Here is a 24,141-nt window from a genome sequence, read left to right as displayed (position 1 = left end):
TCCCGAATCAGTATGTTCTGTAATGTTTATAATTAGAAAAGTCGCTCAGAGCAGGATAGAACCTTAGATAGGATAGAACCAAGCAGGACAGCACAGACTTGGCAGGACGGAAGAGAGGGACGGGGGCGCTCTGAGTCCTGGGGAGGACAAGGAGGGTTGCAAGGAGGGGCTGTAGGCCCCACTGCTTGAGTGTAATTTGGAAAAGTCATCTCTGCCCAGCGCCTGTGGGGTTGGGGACCACTAGGCAGGCGTCCCCAGGTTTGTGAGTACATCTTCATGAAGTTCTCTGGGTGGCTGTCCCCTTAAGCACGTGTGGGAACCCAGGGTCTCCCAGGCGGTGGGTGTTCCCCGTCCCTCACTGGATCTTCTGCAGGTCCTCGGGCCCAAAGGAGGCAGGCAGCAGCTCCTGGACTGTCCTGACAACGTACGTGCCATCCGGCTTGGTCATGTAGACAGCCCAGTCAGTGCCAAACTGGAAGAGACAAAGCCAGTGTGAGGGAAGCAGTGTGGCCAAGGGGTGAGGGCTGAGGGCTGACCTGGGTTTGAATCTGGCTCTACCTCTTACTGTCTAACATGTGTCTCTGTACCTCGGTGTTCCCACCTGTAAAATGGGAATGACAATAATCATACCTGGTGCACAGAGCTTGAGGGAGGAGCCCGTGAAAGATGCAAATTAAGCAGTTAGCACAGTGCTTGCATGTTGCTAAAGGGCGATCAATGCTCCATTCTCTGATTAAGGACTCACCCAGGGCTTTACAAGAACAATATCTAACCCCTGGGGCCAGATCCCCTCCTGCTGTGAAAAAGAACAACTAATATCTGCTTCCCTTAGAGCCTCTCCATAAGTCCTGACAGCCAGGAGAGGTGGCATGCCTGCCCCATCACACACCCGACATGGAACATGCAGGATTTCGCCATCTACCCTTTGAGGGAGGGGGATATTATCCCCATTTTACTGATGAGGAAACTGAGGTTTTGCAGGGTAACGTCAGGAAAGCAGAGTTTTAGCCCAAATCTCTGTCCCCGTCTTTCTCTTACATGCTGGCTGTGTGATGTGGGGCAAATGATTAAACTCTTTGGGTCTCTGTGTGTGTCTTGATCTGTGAAGTGGTTTTAGAGACAAAAGACTTATTAGGCAGGAAGATAGGTGTTCTAGGTGGAGAGTTAAATCAGCTGTGGTGTAATGGAGCGAGTCCTGGAGTTGGAGTCAACAGCCCGAGGCTCTGCCTGGCCAGTGCTGAGTCCTGGAGGTGCCTGCAAGCAGTGTCTGGCGCGTAGTAAATACTCCATCAATGGAAGCCATTCCTACTGATGACCTGTGCTTCCTAGTGACCGCTCAGCTTTGCCGCCAGCTGTTCACGCTTCAGTCTGAATCACCAACTTATTACCAGGCACAATCCGTCTCTGGCTTTTTATTTTATTTTACTTTATTATTATCTTTTTAAAGTTTAATTTTATTTATTTTTTATACAGCAGGTTCTTATTAGTTATCCATTTTATACATATTAGTGTATACATGTCAGTCCCAATCTCCCAATTCATCCCCTCCACCCCAACTACCCCCGCCATTTTCCCCCCTTGGTGTCCATACGTTTGTTCTCTACATCTGTGTCTCTATTTCTGCCCTGCAGACCGGTTCATCTGTACCACATTTCTAGGTTCCACATATATGCGTTAATATACGATATTTGTTTTTCTCTTTCTGACTTACTTCACTCTATGACAGTCTCTAGATCCATCCATGTCTCTACAAATGACCCAATTTCTTTCCTTTTTCTGGCTTTTTAAAATTAATGTTTTAAGGAAGGAAATTTTTCTGCTTGGCGGGCTCTGCCTGAGGGTATGGGTGTGAGTTGAGTGGAGGTGAGTTTAAGCACCAGGCCCCTGGCCCCCAAGCTTCAGCTCTTATTCTTTGCATCTTGGTTTCAGTTTTGCCTCTCCCTCCTTCAGCTTTTCCATTCCCCATTCTCTCACCTGCCAGCATCTAATCTGTTTGGAGAAAACAGCAATGAGCAATTAGACTGAGGCAGGGCCTCGGGAGTCAGGGAGCTGGCATTCTGGTGTGCTTTCCTTATGTGGCCTTGGACATGCCATGGTGCTGGGCAGCCATTTGTGCCCCTCTAATGGGAGATGACGTGCCCATTGTGAATTCGGTGTCTTCGTGGTGGCATTTTTCATCTGGATTTGGGACATGAGTTCTGCTAATTGTGCCTGATTTGCAGTCCTGGCAAGAAGCAGAAGGAGGACGGAGATGTTTGCATGTTCGAGAGATGCTTTGAAACCCCCAAGGCACAAAAGCAAAACTGAAGGAAGCCCCACTTCCCCGCATTTCAGACAGTTCCCAGAGCAGAAGCCCCCATGGAATAAGCAGGTCCTACCCTGCAAAGCATCATTATATCTCCACTGGGGCCGAAAATAATTTGTTCCATTTATAGGACCATAAAGGCAGGGGGGCTTCCGCGGGGAGCGTGGGCTTTGCAGTCAGCCTGAGCTGCGGTGAATGCCAGCTCGCCACTGACCGGCTGCATGTCCTTCAGGAGGTCATTTCACTTCTCTGAGAAATGGGGATAATGACCCACACGTCTCTCCAGCTGGGGGGTGGAGATTAAATGAGATGTTGTATTTACAGGGGCCAATGACGTCACATCAGAGCCCAAGGGCGTGGGGAGTCTTTAAACTGGTGGCTTTAGCCTCTGGGACTCTGGAGGACACAGGCCCCTTTGCGAGTCCACCAAAGCCACGGACATCCCCCCTCCCCCAATGTACGTTTACACATCAAAAACTTCACTGAGCCCAGATTCAGAAGCCACGGCCAGATCCACCCCTTTGTTTTTAGGATTGAAGAAACTGAAGTCTTCCACCAAGAAGATCTTTGTAGAAAGTACATCAGATCCTTTAAGGTCCCTCTTAAAAACCACCAGTGAATTCCCTTTATCCTTCTCTTCCCCCAACTTTTGTTTCAATGTCGTAAAACCATTTTAACCATTTTTAAGTGTACGATTCAGTTCTCTTTATTCTTGGAATAAAACATACCCTCCATTCATGGCCTACTGCGTGATTGGCCCCTGCCCACCCCTCTGACTTCACCTCCTATCACCACGCACCCCAACCCCTGCCCCCGTGTTCTAGCCTCTTTGTCCTTCATACGACTCATCCAACTCACCAAGTATATGGGCGTTAAACTTGCTGCTTCCTCTGCCTGGAAATCTCTAGGCCTTGGTCTGCCTCATCTTTTCTCATTATTTATATCTCTGCTCAAATGCCGTCTTCCAAGAGAGGCCCTTCCTGGCCATCTAAAGCAGGGGGTTGGCAAACTTTTTTCCATAAAGGGCCAGGTAGTCAACAGTTTAGGCCTTGCGGGCCATAAGGTCCATACTGTAACTCCTCATCTCTCCTGTGGTAGGACCAAAGCAGCCAGAGACAACGTGTGAGTGAGTGGGCGTGCCTGCGTGCCAATAAATCTTTATTTACAATAACAAGCAGCAGTCTGGATTTGCCCCTGGGCTGTAGTTTGCTGCTCTGACACTGACCTAGAGTCAGCTGCCCCTTCTGTCACTCTCAACTCCTTTTCTCTGCAGCCCTCGTCCCTCTCAGAAACTCTACTGTTGATTTATTTTGCTCCTTGTTTGTCTGTCTCCTGCACTAGACTATAAAGTCTGTGAGTGCCGGGCCTGGCCTGTCTTTTCACTGCTGTCTCCCCAGAGCAAGGTCAATGCCCAGTACAGAGCACTCAGTAAGTATTTGTTGAATGAAAGAATAATTTCCAGTGATTCACGCAAGCTTGGGAAGGCCTTAGGAATCAGCCAACTCAGCAACCAGGACAGTTGCTGTGTCTCCTCGCTGGCAGCTTGGCTCAGCTCCCAAGGCCTGGGGAAGAGCAGGGAGGCATCCGTTCCAGAAAGAAAGGGAAGCTGCTTACCTCTCTCATGACCTGCCGGCAGGCCCCACATGGGGAGATAAAATCATCTTGCAAGTCACTGCGGAAGCAGAGAATCAAACACGGATCAGTCTCTTCGGAGGCCAGAGGACAATTGCTAAAATTCAGGCCCCAAGTCCTGCCCACCTCCAGATTAAGTCAAATCCCACCAGGCAGTTCCTGGTTCACAGGTGTGCTGCGTCCTAGAGGCTGAGAAGAAGCGCACAGAGCTGTCCGCACTTGCAAGAGGCAAGGCCATGGGCAGGACCATTACTTTCATCAGTGAGTTCAGTAAACGTTTAGTGAGCGCTTACTCTCACCAACGCCCCAGGGACACAAAGGTTAAGGAGAATTTGTCTCTGGCCTTCAGCAGATTGCTCAGCCCAGTGGGTGACATAGAAAACTAGATGAGTTATCATTTCAAACAAAATGCAGTAAGAATGCGTGGTAACTAGGAGACCCTCCCTGACTAGGGAGGGAGAGAGAATATTTCATGGTGGAGGTGGCATTTGGCCCGGTCCTTGGAGGAAGTGTAGCGTTCATACGTCACCATTAGTGAGCACCTGCTCTGCCCCAAGCTCTTTATCAGGCACTCGATAGACATTATCTCATTTAATTCTCAGTATAACCTGAGTGTCAGAATGACCATTTTACCTTCAAGAACATATATTCAGTGAGATGAAGTAACAGAGTGCTACTCTGAAGCTCTGGGGTTTTCTGTGTTGCAGGCAAGGGATGTAGTATGTGCAAAGGCCCTGAGACATATGTGAGTCAATGAGAAAACTGGGTTCCCTGCATCGGAGAAAGTCAGAGAAGAGAAGCCTACAGCCAAGGGGTTGTCTCTGAGAGTGAAGGCACCTGAAGGCAGTCCTCCAGCCCTGAGCAGGACAAAGGATGGTGTTTAAAGAAAGAGTAAACTGTAAGAGCCTCCAAGCCTGATGAAGCACCAGAGGTTAAGCCAGTGGCCACCATCACCCTTGCTCTTCTGAGACCCACAGCTCTGTGATACCTCTGGACAATTACAGGACTTAAAATTTGGTTCTTGATCAGCTCTTCCTTTTGCTAACTACGTGTGACTTTGACCAAGTCATTTTAACCCATGCAAGGGTCATTTCTTTGCCTATAAAATGTGGGGAATAATGTCATTCACCTTGTAGGAATGCTTAGAAGATAAAATGAGATCAGGTGTGCAAAGGCCTTGGTAAACTTTAGAATGCTATACACACATTGTTATCGCCTCTGCTGATCACTGGCACTCTTCCTTCACATATATAAGCTCTGTCATTATTTTAGTACCTTGTCATATACAGTTTTATTACATACTGTGTGCTTTATGTACTATTGTATAATTAAGTTGCCTTATTGTGTATTAACAATAATTATCATATTGTTTAATAGGTGCCTAGAATGTGCCAGGCATCCTCCGAAGTACTTTATAGTCATTATCACATGTTAATCGACGGACGTTTATTTATTGAGCACCTACTATGTGCCAGGCACTGTAAGTGCTGGGGATACAGCAGTGAACAAACCAGGCAGAATTCACTGTTCTCAGGAGCTTTTGACTAGTGAGATGAGCCAGATAACCAACCAACCGATCAACCAACCAGTCAACCATGTATCAAGTGGAGACAGAGACAGATGCTATGCATTGAATAAAGCAGCTGAGGGGTGCTATTTTATTTAATCCCCATGACAACTCCCTTTTACATGTGGAAGCTTCTGCTCATGGAAAGGTGGGTCCTCTCTGAACACACTCTCAGCTTCAGAGTGATCCCATGGGAACGTGAGAGGGTGTGGACCCCTGCCCAGGATGCACCCTGAGCCAGATTAACCCATCTGGTTTCCGGGTGACCGATGTTGCAGCCAGAGCCTCTCATAAGCTCTTTGGAGGCTGGACTCTGTTATTCTTTATTTCGTTGCACACATGTTGGCTCAGAGTTGGCTCTATGATAGGCAAGCATGGGAGGGAGCAACAAAGACCAATCAGAGAATCCCTGACTTCAAGGACCTTGCTGTCTGGAAGGGAGATAAGATCTGTGTGCCAATGTCATAACTACAGGCAGACTGTGGTTAGGGTTACGGGAGAGGTATTCTAAGTGAAATTCAGCCTCCCTTCCATGGCCTAGAAGGCCCTGTATGATCTGGCCCCTACCAAGCTCACCATTTCCTTTCCCAATCTTGTGACATGCATGGCTAACTGCCCAAGGGACAGCCCCTTGGAGAGGGTGACCTGCATTGGGGTTTTCAAGGTGGGGTATGAACATGCATTCCACTGGAATGTTGGATTTGGTCTCAGGTTCAACCACCAAAAGTCACAAGATGGTACATCCTGGCCGCAGAGCTCTGAGAACTGGGAGACAGCCCAATAATAATGGCTTACACTCACACTGCACTTCTCTGGGCCGGGCACTGTGCTAAGGGCCATATGTATATTAACTCATTTAACCCCTTATAACCTTATAAGACAGGAACTATGTAGGTACTCTTACCATCTACATGTTAAAGGTCATGAAAGGTGAAGTGACCTGCCCAAGGTCACAGAGCTGGTAACTGGGATTTGAACCCAGAATCTGTCTACTCTGCCTTTGGTAGTTCTGCAGCTTGCAGAAGCAATAATGATAATGTTAAAACAATAGTTTTAATTTATTGCATACCCCGAGTCCTCCCAACAGCCCAATGGGTAGGCATCACTCTCCTCCACTTTACAGAAGAAGAGCTGGGCTCAGATTGTTGAAGCAATGTGCCCAAGGTCGGTAGTGGAGAAGGATTTGAAACCAGGTCTCACTAACCCGGGAGCCTGGGCTCCTAAGCATTACTCAACATTCCAGCCAAGAGAAAGAATGAAAAGCTTGGGAGAAGAAGCACCCCAGAAGGTCCTGGGTGCACGGGGACCTTTTCTCCTCCCTTTCCCTTTCTCCCTCTCGGCTGCCCTTTGCCTCTTCCACCTTGTGCCGGGTGTTGACAGTTTCCTGTGGTTTGTGCTGACCTTAGTCACACACTGAGGCCAGCTTATCAGACTTGACAGGCTGGAAACCTATCGACTTTGATGATGACAGCTAGGACCCCAGGGGGGCAAGCTTATCTCTCTGTCAGCAAAATCCCACCTGAGCTGTGCACTTTCCACTTTACAGATCTCGAGGGGGCTCTCTGAGACTATTCACACTCATCATTGTTAACAAGGGAGCTGGCACCTCCCATTCACCCTCTAAATCCACACTCTCGATTTAACAAATCATTAGTGCAGTAATGACTGCTTTTCTGGCTCGGGAATGCTGGCGCAGGCTGAGTACCTGGAGACGAGCAGTTGGGTGCTGGAAAAATGCGTTTATTGTGTAAACAAGGACATTTGCTAATCATCACTAACGAAACTCAGTCATGCTTTTTAAGAGTAGATAATGACCAAGAGAAAAAGCCTTTCATCTGGAACATTCTAAACAGAGCAGGGCCACCTTGCCATTATCCTTTTGTTGACTTTGGCCGCCTTTTCCCCAGAATATCATTATTTTCTTGGATCAGCTTTGAAATTGAGTTACCCCCACCCTCTTTTTATAAAGTGTAATTCACATCCTGATCTCTGTTCGTCCGCACAAAATGTTCCCAGGGTGGCCTCATTTATTCCTCCCAAAGCCAGAGGGAAGCCAGGACAGACCTTGGTCACAGGGAGAGCTTTTGGAAGCTGGGACCCTTCTCCAGAAGTGCATCTTTCGCTTCCGTTACTCAGGGAAGAAAACCTTCAATAATGTGGACCACCTTGGGGGCCAGACTGAGGCCAAATTTAGGATCTTATAAAAGAAATGGGGGGACTTCCCTGGTGTCACAATGGTTAAGACTCCACTCTCTCAATGCAGGGGGCCTGGGTTCGATCCCTGGTCAAGGAACTAGATCCCACACACATGCCACAACTAAGAGTTCACACGCTGCAACTAAGGGGCCCACCTGCCGCAACTAAGACCCGGCTCAACCAAATAAAAATACATAAATAAATAAATATTAAAAAAAAAAAAGAAATGGGGGCTGGTTTCTGTCACACAGACGCCATAGGCCTTGCTCTCAGCCCCTACATTTCCGCCAGAAAGGTCCTGCATCTCCACCACAATGAAGAGATCATTCACACCTAGTCCATGACCCATGCACCCGGATGTCCCTAAAGACCAACACTTGGTCAGCCTTGCAGTCTCTTTCCGGGTGGATTCAAAACTTCCCAAGTTATTTTCCTTGCACCGTTATCTTGCTACGAGAACTCTCATAGACAATGCAACAGTACACAGAGAAGCAATTCGTCATTAAATCAGAAGCATAATGGGGTCCAAATTAATAAAAGAGCCCATTCACATGCTTTGAATCCTGAAGCCACTGAGTCTGGGTCCAGGGCCAGTAAGAACTCAACGAATTCCCTTTGAGGGCACACACGTGGGAGCTTGGATAATTATGCCTGGGGCCTGGAGAGAGAGTTAATAAGTGCTCTTGTTCAGCCAGAACCTGGGCTGGAATCTCATCAGTTTAGACCATAGCCTGGGTTTGCCTGGGTGTCACCCCACCAGCTTGTCCTTTTATCCTGGTTCTTGCACCTAGAGGTGATTGATGCCAAGTGAAGGAGCTGGTACAGTGAAGGACGGATCTCAGTATCAGCTCAAGGAGAGCAGGGAAGAAGGTTTCCTTTCCTGGCACAGCATGGCACAGTGGAATGAGCCCTGGAGTCAGACTCTAGATATGTATCTGTCTCGGCTTCGCCACTAATTCCTAGGAAGGTTGCTCATCATCTCTGGGTCTCAGTTTCTTCAACTGTAAAATGGGTATAGTGGCCAGGCAAGTCTATACCAGGTGATTTTTAGGTCCCTCTAGCTTTGTTTCTTTGCTGCCTTTCTATTGTATCTTATAGGGATTCTGCTGTGTTTTGCGCTATTATTAGAACAAGAGCGCGCCTGCCTTTGTCTTAGAGTTGTCTTGCTTGTTTACCTGCTCTTCAGGCTCACCAAGGGCAGAGTCCATTTCTTATTTGTCTTCTACCCTCAGCACTCAGCCCAGCCCTAGAGTGCCCCACACCACAGGAAGCGCAGTATAAACACGTGTTAGATGAATGAATGAATGGATGAATAACTGGTGTGTGGTGGATGTTGGCTGAATAGATGAATGAATATTGCTGTGAGCAGCCTTTCCCACTCACCTGGAGATAGCAATTGCCCTGAACTCTTTGTACCCCTCTGAGATGGCCTTCTGGATGGCGGTTCGTTCAGCACAGACGCCCAGTGGGTAGCAGGCATTTTCTATGTTGCACCCTGAGAAGAGAGGAGAGACCAGTGCTATTTGCAGCAGAGCCACTTCCTGTTGCATATGTAGAGTAAGAGGCTTACCCCATTCCAGTGCTGGGAGGGACCCGCTACTAGGAACGAGGTGCGGGCAAGGAGAGGGCAACTTGACCAGAAGCGTTGGGAGACTCCGTGACCCACTGGTGCAGTGGTTTTGCCCAAGAACCTCCCACTCTCATCACTTATCTGATGCCTGCATTTCGAAGCACAGCCTGGAAGCAGGGGCAGCATCACAGGGCAGATTAACTCAGCCTCATCTTCCCACCAGAGGTCAGGTCAGGGCCAAGGGAGATGCCAAGGCTTAAGAAGATGAGCAGAGCCCCCCACCCTGGGTCTCAGAGACAGAAGCCACAGGGTGGGGTGCGGTGGTGATCCTGATTCAAAGATTGCACCTGAGTAAAAAAAATTTTTTTTTTAAAGAATTTTTGGCCATGCAGCGTGGCACAGCATGTGGGATCGTGATTCCCCGACCAGGGATTGAACTTGTGGCCCCTGCAGTGGAAGCGTGGAGTCTTAACCACTGGACCAACCGCCAGGGAAGTCTCCAAAAGTTTTGGTGTGGATACCAGCTGTCAGAGTTCAACCGGGGTTCTCTGTGAGTTGTATTGCAAAACAAAACTGTCAAAACCAACAAACTAACAAACAAAAGCTCTCAGCTTTGCAAAAGATGTTTGTGATTGCACAAAGGGATTCCACCCCAGGGGTGTTCTCTGGAGTGTTCCTGGGGGCAATGGGCAAGGGCTGCTCCCAGGTAACAAAGCACTGGCACAGCCAGATTGGCTGACTAACAGACTCCGCATTTTCAGGGAGGTGAGGCCATGAACCAATGGCCACAGGAGCTGGGCTTTCCCCTGACCATCAGGCTGTCATATTCAGTATGTCACTCTTTCATAGCTTGCCTTCTCCCTGAGGCAGGATATTCATTGTTCCCCAGTATTCATTTTCTCCTTCTTCCTTTAAGTAATACAAGTGATTCCCATTCCCATATGGCTGATCACATGGCCACTCAGAGACTATATTTCCCAGCCTCCCTTGCAGCAGAGTACGGCCATGTGACTAAGTTTTGGCTAATGGGATGTGGCCCAAAGTGAGGTAGGAAACTTCTGGATCACATCTTTTGTAAAGAGACTGCTTGCCCTTTACTTCCTTTCTTTTCCCCTCCATAGGCTGGGTTGGGGTGGGACAGCTTTGACCACGCGCTTTATATTCACAGGGATGGAGAAGCAACAGCACAGAAGGAACCTGGGACCCTGGCCAACTCCTGGAACAGAGCTGAGTTGCCTACTTGCCCTGGACCAGCTGCCTACTCTGAATCATCATGTGAGAGAAAAAGAGAATTCTGTCAGGTATGAGTCATTGTATTTTGGGATATTTTTTTAAATTTTTATTTATTTATTTATGGCTGTGTTGGCTCTTCGTTTCTGTGCGAGGGCTTTCTCCAGTTGCGGCAAGTGGGGGCCACTCATCGCGGTGCGCGGGCCTCTCACTATCGCGGCCTCTCTTGTTGCAGAGCACAGGCTCCAGACGCGCAGGCTCAGTAATTGTGGCTCACGGGGCTAGTTGCTCCACGGCATGTGGGATCTTCCCAGACCAGGGCTCGAACCCATGTCCCCTGCATTGGCAGGCAGATTCTCAACCACTGCGCCACCAGGGAAGCCCTTGGGATATTTTTGTTACAGTAATTTAACCTGTATCTAACCAAAACAGAAATTTGTGCTAAAAATAAGATGTAGCTTTGACCAAAAAAAAAAGAAAAATCAAAAATATGTGGCCTTGACTTAGCAGTTGGGCAATGTGAAAGAAGATACAGATGTGGCAAGATGGAAAGCTTGATGGCCCTTGCTACTCTGTGGCAGATTATTTGGTAAAACCCCACCCTGCAATAACCTGGAAGGCAAACCATGGTACACACTTTTCTACCTAGGACTTTTCTACCTAGCAATGTGAATCAGTCCTGTGGCAAAGATCTGATTAAGGCTGTCATTTCCACCCAGTCATTGTTTCAGTGCCTCAAGGTAGCCACCATTAAAATGAGGCAGCAGGGCTGGGCTGGGCAGGGAAGCCAGTTAGTAAAAAAGGGAGTTGGCGGGCTTAAGAACTATTGCACAGAAAGGATTCTTTGGGTGTGCTACTCCTGTATGAAAGTGGAAGCAAACAGACCAGAAGGTTTCTAAGTTTTTGATAGATTTGGATAGCCAGAGAACCCAAAAGTCTGGCCTACAAAAGCCTGTGATTCTTCAACTCCTAAAGAAATCTGGGGCCCCCAAGACTCCACCATCAGGAGTAAGTTGAGAGAGCTGTGTGCCCCTAAGGAGAGCATTCTCTCTGACACCCACTTCAGAGGTAAGGCTGAGGAGGATAATGGTCGAGGAAGAAGCTCCCAGAGGGCAAAGCCAGGGGCCCCAGTGGGCCGTGGACAAGGGGGTCACCCCCAGGGCAGAAAGGGGAGGCAAGGTGTACCACACTTCTTGCCCAGCAGGTCTGATAACTGCACGGACTGGTGGCCAACAGGTGTTCTGTTTTCCTAATGGGAGATTTGATGACTGTTAGCCTTGCCTGCTCCACGCTGTGTATGGCCAGAGCGGGTGTGAAGTGGGGGGCAGATGATTAGTTTTTAGTTTTCAGGCCACTGGCTTAGCAAGGCCACACCCGACCTGAGAAGGTGGGCTCTGCACCACCAAGGGATTCTGCTTTTAGAGTGGAATGCGGTGACTGGGTGGACTTTGGGTTGTCACCCTCAGAAAGTTTATAAGTGGGTCCTACGTGTGGGAAGAAAGATGTACAGATACTTACAGGCCGCAGGGGGTCTTGTGGCAAAGACTAATTGTTCCCAGTATTCACACTCTCAATAGAATCCATTGGAGTTTAGTTGGCACATGCCTACCCAGCTGGAGACTATGTTTCCCAGCCCCGCTAGACGCTTGGGGTAGTCCTATAGGGTTAGCCAATGGGATGTGAGTGGAAGTGTTGGGTGAAACCTGACCCACACTGGGCCAATCAGAGTTGAGCACCTGACCCACACTGGGCCAATCAGAGTTCTCCTGCGTGAGGGACCATCAGTCCCTCTCTAACACCAGGAGCTGAGCCTGGGCCCAGCTAGTTTCCCTTCTTTACGGAGAACACCAATAGGAGGCAACGAAATGGACACTCAGATGAGAGACGGTGGGAAAAGAGTCTGGCCTCCTGATGCCAGCTGCCCTTGAAGCCCAGAAACACTCCAGCTCTGCCACCATTCAGTTATAGGAACCAATGCAGCCTCCTTTTGCCTAAAATAGTTTAAAAAATAGCATTCTTATCATTTGCAACCCTACAGAAATCAGTTAATACAGCTGGGATACAGGACAGGGAGCCATCAGGGAGCTGCAACCATGAAAGGAGTGGTTGATATTTATCGACTGCCTACTTTGGCAAAGCATTTGTTCATATTCACATGTGAGTTACTGTAGCCTGGATAAGTGGCCCTTAAATGCTCAGGCTCTCTGCTAGGTCAGTGAAAGTTAAATGAATAAATGAATGAGTCTTTCTTGCTCCCTACCTAGTCTCCCAGAAGAGCTGCTCCCCACTCCACTTCCCGTCTAGCAACCCTCCCACCCCTGCCTCATCCCTGCCTCAGGGACACTTTTCCCATTAGACGTGATTCACGTAAATCTTGGGTTGTGCTGATGTTGAAGCAAACTGCCGGACTGCAAAGGGCCCGGCCTCTCAGGATGATTGCCTGTGTCTGCTCCGGAAGTTCACAGTGACCTCATACAGAGAACTCTTCCTTCACTGTGTGTAAAAACTTCAACGGGCCACTTAAGGAGAGGGAGAGTTTGTTCTAGAAGGGAGTGCCCTCACATACCCTACTGTTCAAATAGACTCTTGTAGAAAGATCTGGTAGGTTTTGTTCTGCCCTCCTGGCTCTGAGAACTTGGGAAGGGACTGAACCTCCTTGAGGCTCAGGGTGCTCATTTGTAAAATGAAGATGACAGCACCTTCCTCGCAGGCCTCTAGTGAGGATGAGTTGAGATCGCGCGTGTAAAGCAATGAGCACAAAGCCTGGCACGGAGTAAGTGTTCAGCAGCTGGAGCTGCTGGGTTTTTGTTTTGTTTTGTTTTGTTTTGTGGTTCGCGGGCCTCTCACTGTTGTGGCCTCTCCCGTTGCGGAGCACAGGCTCCGGACGCGCAGGCTCAGCAGCCATGGCTCACGGGCCCAGCCGCTCTGCGGCATGTGGGATCTTCCCGGACCGGGGCACGAACCTGTGTCCCCTGCATCGGCAGGCGGACTCTCAACCACTGCGCCACCAGGGAAGCCCTGGAGCTGCTGTTCTTAATTGCGTGATAGTCAAGGCTTTGGTGGTGGAAGGCCTGTATGACTGAGCTTCTGTTCCTTCCAGACAAGGTGTCACAGTGGCCCTGTCTCTCTTCTTCACGCAACTTTGAAATTCTTTCCATGACTACAAGGCCCTCGTAATCTGGTGCCAACCTGCCTACCTCCTGGACCTCAACTCCTTTTGCTTTCCGGCTGTTCCCCAAGTATATACCTGCCACAGGGCCTTTGCACCGGCTGTTCTAACTGCCTGGAACTCTCCTCCCCCTATAAGCACATGGCTCACTCTACCCAGGTCTCTGCTCAAACGTCATCTCCTCGGAGAAGCCTTCCCTGATCACTCTATCTAAAATTGTTTCCTCCCCCCTCACCTCCCACCCTCTTAATCCATTTATCCTGTTTTAACACTTCACACTTTCCTGAAATGAATGTCTTTAATATCTAATTCCCCCATTATCCCCCAAGTAGAAATTCCTGAGGGCAGGGACTTTGTCTATATTGTACATTGCTGTATGCCCAGGGCCTGGAACAGCCGGTGTGCCCAGGGCCTAAAACAGTGAGGCCAGCGAGGCTCTCAGTTACTTATTATCGAAAGAGTAGAATTTCTCGCTTTAGTGCTAAATCTCTGAGATGCGAAGGAATAACTGTATGTGGGGCCTCTAGCAAGTTCAAGTGTAATTTCTGAGTCTTGCTTCTAAAAAAACAAAAAAAAAAAAAGAGGAGGAGGAAGGGAGGAAGGAAACCCATAAACTGTTGATCCTGAAAGGCCAGACAATTTTGTTTTGCTTTCCTAAAGCCCAGAGCACAAAACGTCATCTATACAGGCAAACCAGCTCCATTCCCTGTGTTCCCTTCACTGACTCTGGAACACACAGGAGAGACGGGCTGGGATGGCACCAAGTTAGAAATCCATAATTATAAGATTGGACCAGAAATAATACTATCATGATAGTGCTGTTACTACTCATTGCTTTGTTCTAATCTTCTCTTTTATTGCTCTCCTTTTATCTGCCAGGCACTCGGGGAACACTTCATCTGCATTCTATTGTTAACCTTTTTAACAACTCTGTAAGGCAGATCCTATTCTAACCCCATTTTACAGAGCGTAAATCTGAGGTGGGTGTCAGGGAGTCAACTCACATCCTGACATGACAGATACAAAGAAGTGTCTTTCTCTGTGGCATTTCAGTGAGGCCAAGTTCTGAGGAGGTTTGTTGCTTAAGGCAGGGCTGGAGTCAGATGTCATCGAGACATCAGCCAGGGAAGAAATTCACAAGGAGGTGACTGGGACCCAGTCCCCTGCCGGAGAGCATGTCCCCCTCTCTGCGTCCGCTCTGCCTTCCGAGGGATCTTAAGATTCGAGCGGGGGTTCATCACACTCAAGCAAGTGGGCCTTGGCACCTTCGGGAGGGTTTCTTAAAGATTTCTCAGCTCTACCCCTGGAGCTCCTGCTTTAGTAGTTCTGGGTTGGAGCCCGTTAACTGGCACTTCTAACAAGTTCCCAGGAGGTGCTGAGGCTGTGGGTCTGGGACCACACGTGGGAATCACTGGACTAGAGAACTGTCACGTTCGCGTGCTTGAAGAAATACTCCACTCTCTCCATGTTCCTGCCTCTGCTTCAAGTGCAACGCACAGTTTCACGAATGGATCCTATTCCAACTCAGCTATAGAGACGAGGGATTTTAGTGAAGCTCATCTTTGTAATAAGCTGCTTTCGAGTGACAGTGCAGAGGACCAGTGGAAGAAGCTGGGGTGGGGGGCACAGCGGAAGCGAGGCGTGGAGGGTGGGCAGGGCTGTAAGGAGAGGAAGCTGGTTAGGTAAGCCTGCTTTGACTCACCTAGAAGTGCTATGGGTGGGGCTGGGAGCCTGGGTTGGGTCCAACGCTGTGGAGCGGGGCCATATAGAGCTCCAAAGGGTGGTCCTGGGGGAGAAAGGGAGCCCAGGGAGGGAATCAAGGGCTGGTCAGGGGAAGACAGATGAAGGATTAGGTTTAAAGGTTAAGCCAAGACGAGCCGAATTCAGCAATTAACCAGGATGTCCTTAAACTTTTTTTTTTTTAACATGGTTTTTTTCCTCCCAAATTAATTACACGTGATCCAGAAAAGTGCTCCCCCTGCCTCCCCGCCAAATGTCAATGAAACATATGGAGTGCTGCAATCCCTCTGCGGAAAGGGAGAGACAGACCACCACCCCAAGAGCATGAGCTGAAGGAGAGAAACTCCCCCATCCCTTGGGTGATGCCTGCAGGGTGGTCCTCCATGAGTCTCCTCCACGCCCTCCCACCCGGCAATCCACCATCGCTGGCTGGGGACCCCGGGCTGACTTCGTCCCCCCAGCCCCCTTGTGTCCCATCTTAACTCTTCTCTCTGTGTCCTCACCGCCCCTTCCCCCAGCATCTCTTTCTTCTCCGGTGAGCTCCTCCTCTCTCTGTCACTCTCCCCACAGCAGTGACAGAGGGTAATTGTTGTAGTTATTAACTACCATCCTGGTGGCCCAGCTGCGAGGGGCACAAGGCCCTGGCCGGGGTCAGGGGTAATAGAAGAAATAAGATCATCATTATGAGATTGTGACAGCAAAGTTCTCAGACTTGCTTTTGAATTGGACAGAACACCAGCTGCCTCTGAGGGTGCAAACTCCACGGAGGCTGGTGTTTTGTTCAGCTGGAGACAGTTACAGAACTGGGCAGACTTGGCCCGCTACGAGTTGTAAACTCAGTGTCTAAGTTCAGCTGTGCCCTCTCTGCCTCCTAATTGTCTCTAATTCACTCCCTGATGCCCTATCAGGTTTCCTCTGGTTGTTCAAGGTCCCTCCTCTCCAAGCCCTGCCTCACCGCCATCTACCCTCCCTTTCCTTCTAAGTAAGGAGATCCAGGGATTCTGGTAAATGCCCTCCATCTGTCCCCCCTCCTCAGCACAAATCTCTCTGCCCTCTTCTGTGTATCCACATATCCTCATGCAGCGAGGGGCAGCAGAAAAAGCAAGGAATTTGGAAGCAGATAAAATCTGATCCTCAGTTATCTCATTCATAAAATGTGCGTTTGGCTCTTGGTTTGGTCTGCTTGGCACCTCCACAGTCCTTCTTGTGGTAATAGACCCACCCACCCTGCACTGAGAAGGAATATGTGTGTGAATCAGCTGGCCCCATCACGACAACCGTGATTGGCCCAGGGATGTGCATGTGATTGGAGATGGACCAATCAGAACCCTTCCCTGGAATTTTTCCATCTCGAGCTAGTGGGGAAGAGTTCTTTCCTCTTTGCTTTTTAAGGCTGTAAGAATGTAAACTAGGGATGCCTGCACTCATGTTCCCTGATGCCTGGAGAAAGCCCACCTTTAGGATAAGAGAAAGAAACCAGCATCCAGAAGGCTAAAGAAGAGCATGGTGGCATTAGAGTTCCTGGATCCAGCTGTCCCTGAGGCAAGATCTACCCTTGCCCATTGTGGTTCTGGTTGGTTTCTGGCATTGGCAACTCAAAGTGCTCTAACGCATGTGACACTCATTGTCTCCTCTCATGTGGTGGCTGTGAGATTACAAAAGATCTTTCACAGAAGTGCTTAGAGAATGCTTAATCCATTGCAGTTATTAATATGGCTGTGGGTCCCTGCCCACCATGTCCCCAGCACAATCCAGCTCTGTCTCATCCTTTCCCTGGTCTCCATGGCTGGAAATCCTAGAGCCATGTTCCTTTCCTTTATTCTAATACTGCCCACCCTAGACCCAGTCCATTAGTCCTGTATGATCCCTCTCAGATCTCTCCTTCTTCTTTGTCCCGTCTGCCGCTGTCCTAGGCCAAACCACTCATTCACGCATTCAACGAACCTTAACTATCGGCCGGGCAACATGTTGTCAGTGAGTAAGACAGACACTGTCCCCCTGACGCTCTTTCCTCTGTCCCAGTCTTCCTCGAGTACCTGTCAGCCTCATTGTCCTCAAACCCCACTTTCCTGTTACTCTTCTCGGCTCCCTACTGGCTACCTCATCAAATCTCAGCGTCTCTCCCTGGCCTTCAGAAGCGCTCCGCAATCTGCCTCCAAATCATCACCACCACCCCATTAACGGTAGAAGCAGCCGCCATTTGTGATATTCTTATTTGGGTCCAGAAACTGTGCTAAGCACTTTTGCTCCTTTAAAGGCATTAGCTCGTTTAAAGCCTCACGACCGGGGGTGAAATTCAACATCTTTAATGACTAATGCAGCCCAGGCACCAACAATCAGGGAGGACCGCCAGGCCAGAAACACCAGCTTTGTCCACAGCCGTCCTGAAAGGCCGGTATTGTGATCTTCGGTTTACAGATGTGCAAGCTGAGACTCAGGAGGGTGAAGGGTCCTGCCCGGGGTCACACAGCTGAGAAACAGCAATGCCAGGATGCAAACCCAGGAGCCTTTAACTCCTCCAGGGCCTGTACCCCATCGCATAAGAACTCCATAAATGCCCACCGCGTGACCCTTTTTCCGGTGACATCAGGTCCTACCCTGCCCTTTAAATAGGCCACACTTCTGCTCACTTCTTCCATTCTCTCCTACAATCATTGGTTGAGGCTCCCACTTTGAGCCATGGCCTGTGCAAGAGGAGGGGACCCCCGTGGGGGGCAGGGACTGTCATTTCTGCTCACAGTGGTATCTCCAGCACCTGGTACATTACCCAGTAATTGGTGCTTGGCAAATATTTGTTGAATGAATAAATCAGTGCAAGGATGGGGAGGGCCCCTCTCTGTACACCATCCGGAGGGGACATGGAAGCGCTGGAAGGAATCAATGGCTGATTGCATGTTCAAGGCCCTGAGACATGGGGTTGGTGTGGATTGCAACGTTGTTTGAGGTGGTGGTTAATGTTTAATGCTCATCTGAGCCCCCGGGCCAGGACTGAATTTCCACATGACACTCAGAGATTCTTTATTCCCCACAGGAAAGCAAACTTGGGAGTCAGGGGAGCTCTGGGTTCCCATCTCAGCTTGTGATCTTGGGCATTTAACCTCTCTGAGCCTCAGTTTCCTTCTCTGCAAAGGGCCGATATAATAACTGCCTTGAAAGACTGGAAAGGTTAGATGGATAACGTTGAGTCACGGTCCTTTCACATGGTAGCACACACTCAAGGTGTTGAAAGATGTTTAAGACCCAGGTGACTCGTGAAACCAGAAAGAACCACAAAAGACAAGAGATAAGATGAACATCCAGGGGCCACTATAGAGGGGGAGGTGTGGCTCCCAGCCAGACTCACAGCTGAGCAGTGGTGGAGGCAGGGGCTCACACCTGGCCCCGGAATGCTGGGGTTGTGGGTGTGGGTGGGGTTACCAATGAGAGGCACACAAGTGAGCCTCCGGTCCTTTAGCTGCTTCGCAGGCCAGGCGGAAGGGGGATTCCTGGCAGCAGGGCTGGGGCTTCCCATCTATCACTCTGGGCCAATTCTCGTCTGCCCTGGGGGCAGGGTGGTGCTGGGAATGGGAGGGGGTAGGGGCACTGCCGGCCACCTCCACGCCCCGTTCCCCACTGTCCTAAAAGAGGATGTCCCTAAGCTTAGCAAAAACAAGTCTGAATTTCTGTTCAAGTGAGCTTTTCTATAAAAACAACAAACCAAAGAAAAGGAGCTTAGGAAGAGATTAGTGCCAACTCAGATTCCTGTCCCTCCCTCCCCAGGCTGGCACTCAGGGCTGGTTACCCAAACTCTGACTGCCTTCTTTCCCTTAAGACCCTCTGTAAGGCCCACACCCCACTAAGGAGTAACCCCTGGATTGCTCGATTTCACCCCCAGCCATCCCCCTGGATGGTAGGTGACAGGAAGAAAGCAGGGCTTGAGGGACCCTAGCACTGGTCACAGCAACCTGTGTGACCTTGAGCAAGTCATGTCACCTCCGGACCTCAGTTTCTTCATTGAAAAAATGGGCATAACACCTGGCTCAGCGCGTGGGCGGTGAGGACTTGCCTGTAGCAGTGGAAGCCTTTGTAGGGTGCCAGACGTAGAGGAGGGCTCAGAAAGTGTTAACCTTCTCCCTCCCAGCTCAGGGACTGCAGATGCTCTGAGTTTATGGCATCCCTTTCCTGCTTCCCCTTCCCACTTCCTTCCCCATCTCTCCTCAGCTTCCCAGTCCTCCAAGAACGGAAAGCCACCGGATTTGAGCAGAATATTCATCCTCACTGTCTGGGACAGCAAGCAGGGCAGGGGTGAGTGGCAGAGTTACAGGAGCGGCCCAGGGAAGAGGGGAGAGAGTGCCCCTCCTTCCGCCCTTCCTTCTTGTCCTCCTCTGGCCTCCCACCCAGGCTGCCACGGAGGGGAACCCCAAGGCACCGCCCTTACCGGAGAAGATCCTCCCGTCCCCGGTGAGGAGGGCAGCCCCCACGGGGAAGCGACTGTAGGGGCAGTAGGCGGACTTCTTGGCCTCCCGGCAGGAGAGCAGCAGCCGCTGGACGTGCTCGGGCTCCAGGGCGGGGCTGGGACTCTTCTGGGCCATGTCGGTCCCCTGGGGCCCGCGGAGGAGTGGAACGGGAACTCCCAGCCAGTGTGGGCTGGGCCCCACCGCGACAGCAGCTCCTCCCCCGGGGTGTGTCCCTGCCTAGAGTCTCCCAGGTGCGTGCCTCTGGGGATGCTGGGCGGGGCCAGGTGAGGGAGAGGAGCCCTCCTTGGTTTGGGGACAGAGGGTGTGGTGTGTGTCCCAGTGTGGAAGGATGCCACTGTGTCCACGTGTGCTTCACACTCTCCCTTGGGGACCACTCCCACTGCTGACAGACTGATGGGTGAGAGGGTCAGGGGATGGGTGCCACTGTGATCTCAGCTGGAGGGAACCTCTGAGATCATCTACTCAGGACGCCTCATTTTTGTTGTTGTTGTTGTTGGCAAAATAGACATTGGGCTGCTGGTAAAAGGAGTGAGTTTGCATCCTGGCTCCACTACTTCCCATATGTACAACTGTTGGCAAGTGACGTGCTTTTCTGAGTCAGTTTCCTCATCAGTACAGTGGGGATAGTGACCATCTCTGTCCTGAATTCTAGGATTACAGAACAGCTCGAGCTTTGGAGTTTAGTAGACCCTAGTTTGAATCCCAGTTCTGCCATTTATTAGCTGTATGACTTTGGGAAGTTAATACCACCTCTCTAAGCCTCAGTTTTCTCATCTGTAAAATGGGTGCACTAACAGTATCATGTAGCATTTGTAATGAGGATTGAATGAGATACAATTTGTTACAGTGAGCTTGGTTGGAGGATCCCATGACGCCATGATGTAAGCATCCTTTGTGACTCCATGCAAATGGTGTTTTTGTCATTAAGTGGCCTGGCCAAGATTACATAGGAAGGGCAGAATACCAGTTAGGGCATCCAGAGGCATCCAAATGTCCCCAGACCCGCAGCAAACAGGAGTGAATCTGTAGCTTCTCTTAGGGCTTAAATGGGTGGTGTGGGGAAAGGGAAAGGGAGGGGAGGTGGGAAATGAAGCAGCAACTCCATGCTCTGCACGCTGACATCTCTGGGATCTGCAGTGTAGCATCTTTGTGTCCTGAGCCTGGAGCTCTCAGCCACGTGGAGACACAGGCAAACACCCAACTGTAGAGTCTCCCCTTCCCCTTCCCTCCCTTCCCTCCTTCAGATTCCCCACACCTCCTTTCCACACATTTGGCCCTCAGAGAAGCAGCTGGTTCGCTCCCACTCTGTTGCACTCTCCTCCTGGATTTATACCTTCGGCATCTAGGGCAGTTTCCGGGATCTGAGGCAGGGCTGGTGGAGGAAGCAGCGAGAGGGCTCTCCTGCCTCTTCTATCCCTGTACAGCCCAGGCACCCCAAAAGCCCTTCCCCCAAGGCTCGAGGAAAGAAAGCAAAGGATGTCCTGGGACCATGTGCACCCACTTGACATGGGAATAATTCTAAAGCTTTTGGTGGCCAAGTAGCATCACAATTGGGAAAAGACTTATGGTGCCCTGCTGGCCTGCCAGGCCTCACTAAGCAACCCTGTATCTGTCCCCTGCTCTGTCTTGACTCACCCCAGCTCAGCTCAGCCCAGCCCTGCCCAGGCCAGGGGCTGGACTCCTTGGCTCCACGGTACCAAGAGGACATGGACGACGTCCAGGCTACTGATGGCCCTTGGCGCCTTCAAAGCTCTTTACCTACCCATGCCATAAAGGGGGACAGTGACCATTACAAACCCAGCTGTGTGGAGCTTGAGAGCCAGCAGTAGCTCTAGAATTCCTTATAGAGGGGGCTTGGGGTGGTCATCTGGATAGAAGGAGAGGGTAGGCCTGGAAACTTGGTTAGAGCTAAGTTATAGATCAGCTATAGATAAATACGTATATAAAAACATTTTTTTTTTGGCTTGCAGGATCTTAGTTCCCCAAGCAGGGATCGAACCTGGGGCCCCGGCTGTGAAAGCTCCGAGTCCCAACCACTGGACCACCAGGGAATTCCCAAGATGAGCAATATTAATGGCATTTTCTAAACATGCTTTAATCTCCACTTCACATAAAATTAAGAAAACTTAACTGCCCAGATCAAAGAATAGGAATATCCAAGAAGATGTTTTGAGTGACAATAGAGATTATCAAGGTCCTCAAAGCCTCCCCAACCTCCGCCCCCAGGCCTTTGCTCAGTGAGAAAAACCACCCAGAGTCCCCATGTTAGAGCTCAAATACCATTCACTCACTTATTCGTTCAATAAACAGTTACTCATGATCATAGCTAACATTTTTTTAAAAATAAGTTTATTTATTTACTTATTTTTGGCTGCGTTGGGTCTTCATTACTGTGTGCGGGCTTTCTCTAGTTGCAGCAAGCAGGGGCTACTCTTCGTAGCGGTGCAGGGGCTTCTCACTGCGGTGGCTTCTCTTCTTGTGGAGCACGGGCTCTAGGCGCGCGGGCTTCAGTAGTTGAGGCACATGGGCTTACTTGCTCCGTGGCATGTGGGATCTTCCTAGACCCGTGTCCCTTGCCTTGGCAGGGGGATTCTTAACCACTGCGCCACCAGGGAAGTCCCCATAGCTAACTCTATATGTGAGTGGGACTTGTTTTGGACTCTATTATGTTCCATTGGTGAATTTTTTCACTCCTACACCCATACCATACCTGTCTTTATTATAACTTTATAATAAGTATTGATTTCTGGAGGCCAAATACCCTCACCTCCCCCCATCCCCGCCTGCCACTTGAGCCTTTGCTCTTCTCTGTGCGTTTTATAATCAAGTTTTCAATATCCACTGAAAACTTTCTTATCTGGCCTCTGAAGGAATTTGTAAAATGTTGGAGTAATCTATTTGACTTTTTGGGAGAATTTTCTTGTAAAACCATCCTGAACCTCATGTTTTCTTTTAAGAAAAAAATTTAAACTATCAATTGAATTTCTTTCAATATTGTAGAGCTATTTGGGTTTTCTATTGCTTCTTGAGTCGGTTTTAGTAAACTAGTTGTGTGTGTTTTTTTAAAGGGTTAGGGCCACTGTAGTGAAAGCCCAGAATCCTAACCACTAGGCCACCAGGGAACTCCCCTATAAAACTCTTTTCAAAATAATGTTTTAAATGCTTAGAATTATAAAGCAAACCAGTTGTACTGAAATACAGTTATCAGAATAGTTAAAATATTTGTGTACTTTTAAATTAATGCATTAAATAACAAGCTCTAACAGTGAGCCTAATAACTACTGTGATTTTGAAGTCATGATAGGAGTAAAATGTATTCTGGAATACTGCAATAAAGTGATGTGAAAATATTTATGATTTTCGTTGGTGACAAAGTCACAGGTACTGTAATATTTCTGTGATTTGTTGTCTACCTTTATAAATGATGGGAAGGCTAAACTTTACTCAGAAGTTAGTAAAATTAAAGGCATATTTTTTTACTTCTAAGTTCATGGACTCCCTGAATTCTATCCAATGACTCAGTGAGAGTCCATGGGCCCTACAATAAGAACCCTGGCCTCGTTTTTTAATCTTTTCTTCCTTTGTTGTGAGTCTGTTATAAATGACGTATTATTGGCTTTAAAAATATTTCTTCTAAAAGTCTCTGTCTTTTGGTCAGATACTTCAATCCATTTACACTTACTGTAATTATTGTTATATTTTAGATTTTCCCTGCCATTGTTTTTTTTTAATAGATCTTTATTGGAGTATAATTGCTTCACAATACCGTGTTAGTTTCTGTTGTACAACAAAGTGAATCAGCCACATGCATACATATGTCCCCAGATCCCCTCCCTCTTGAGCCTCCCTCCCATCCTCCCTATCCCACCCCTCTAGGTCATCACAAAGCAAGGAGCTGATCTCCCTGTGCTATGCTGCTGCTTCCCACTAGCTAACTATTTTACATTCAGTAGTGTATATATGTCGATGCTATTCTCACTTCGCCCCAGCTTCCCCCTCCCACCCTGTGTCCTCGAGTCCATCCTCTATGTCTATATCTTTATTCCTGCCCTGCAACTAGGTTTATCAGTTAAACTTTTTTTTTTTTTTAGATTCCATATATGTGTTAAGCATACAGTATTTGTTTTTCTCTTTCTGACTTACTTCACTCTGTATGACAGACTCTATGTCCATCCACCTCACTACAAATAGCTCAATTTCGTTTATTTTTATGGCTGAGGAATATTCCATTGTATATATGTGCCACATCTTCTTTATCCATTCATCTGTCAATGG

General features: G+C 49.0%; 1 protein-coding gene across 1 annotated transcript; it reads right to left on the bottom strand.

Annotated features, from left to right (window-relative positions):
* CDA (cytidine deaminase) lies at positions 1 to 20,184 on the bottom strand. Its single transcript, XM_032615398.1, has 4 exons — positions 19,827 to 20,184; positions 9,084 to 9,195; positions 3,920 to 3,977; positions 1 to 472 (listed from the first exon to the last, which is right to left on the bottom strand). The coding sequence occupies exons 1-4, from the start codon at positions 19,978 to 19,980 to the stop codon at positions 356 to 358; spliced, it is 441 nt and encodes a 146-aa protein (XP_032471289.1). The 5' UTR covers positions 19,981 to 20,184; the 3' UTR covers positions 1 to 355.
* Positions 20,185 to 24,141: the final 3,957 nt, after the last annotated feature.

This window comes from Phocoena sinus, chromosome 1 (assembly GCF_008692025.1).
Source record: "Phocoena sinus isolate mPhoSin1 chromosome 1, mPhoSin1.pri, whole genome shotgun sequence".
In the NCBI taxonomy this organism is placed as follows: domain Eukaryota; kingdom Metazoa; phylum Chordata; class Mammalia; order Artiodactyla; family Phocoenidae; genus Phocoena; species Phocoena sinus.
The sequence above is the reverse complement of the archived record's forward strand: the minus strand, read 5'-3'. Positions and strand labels throughout refer to the sequence as shown.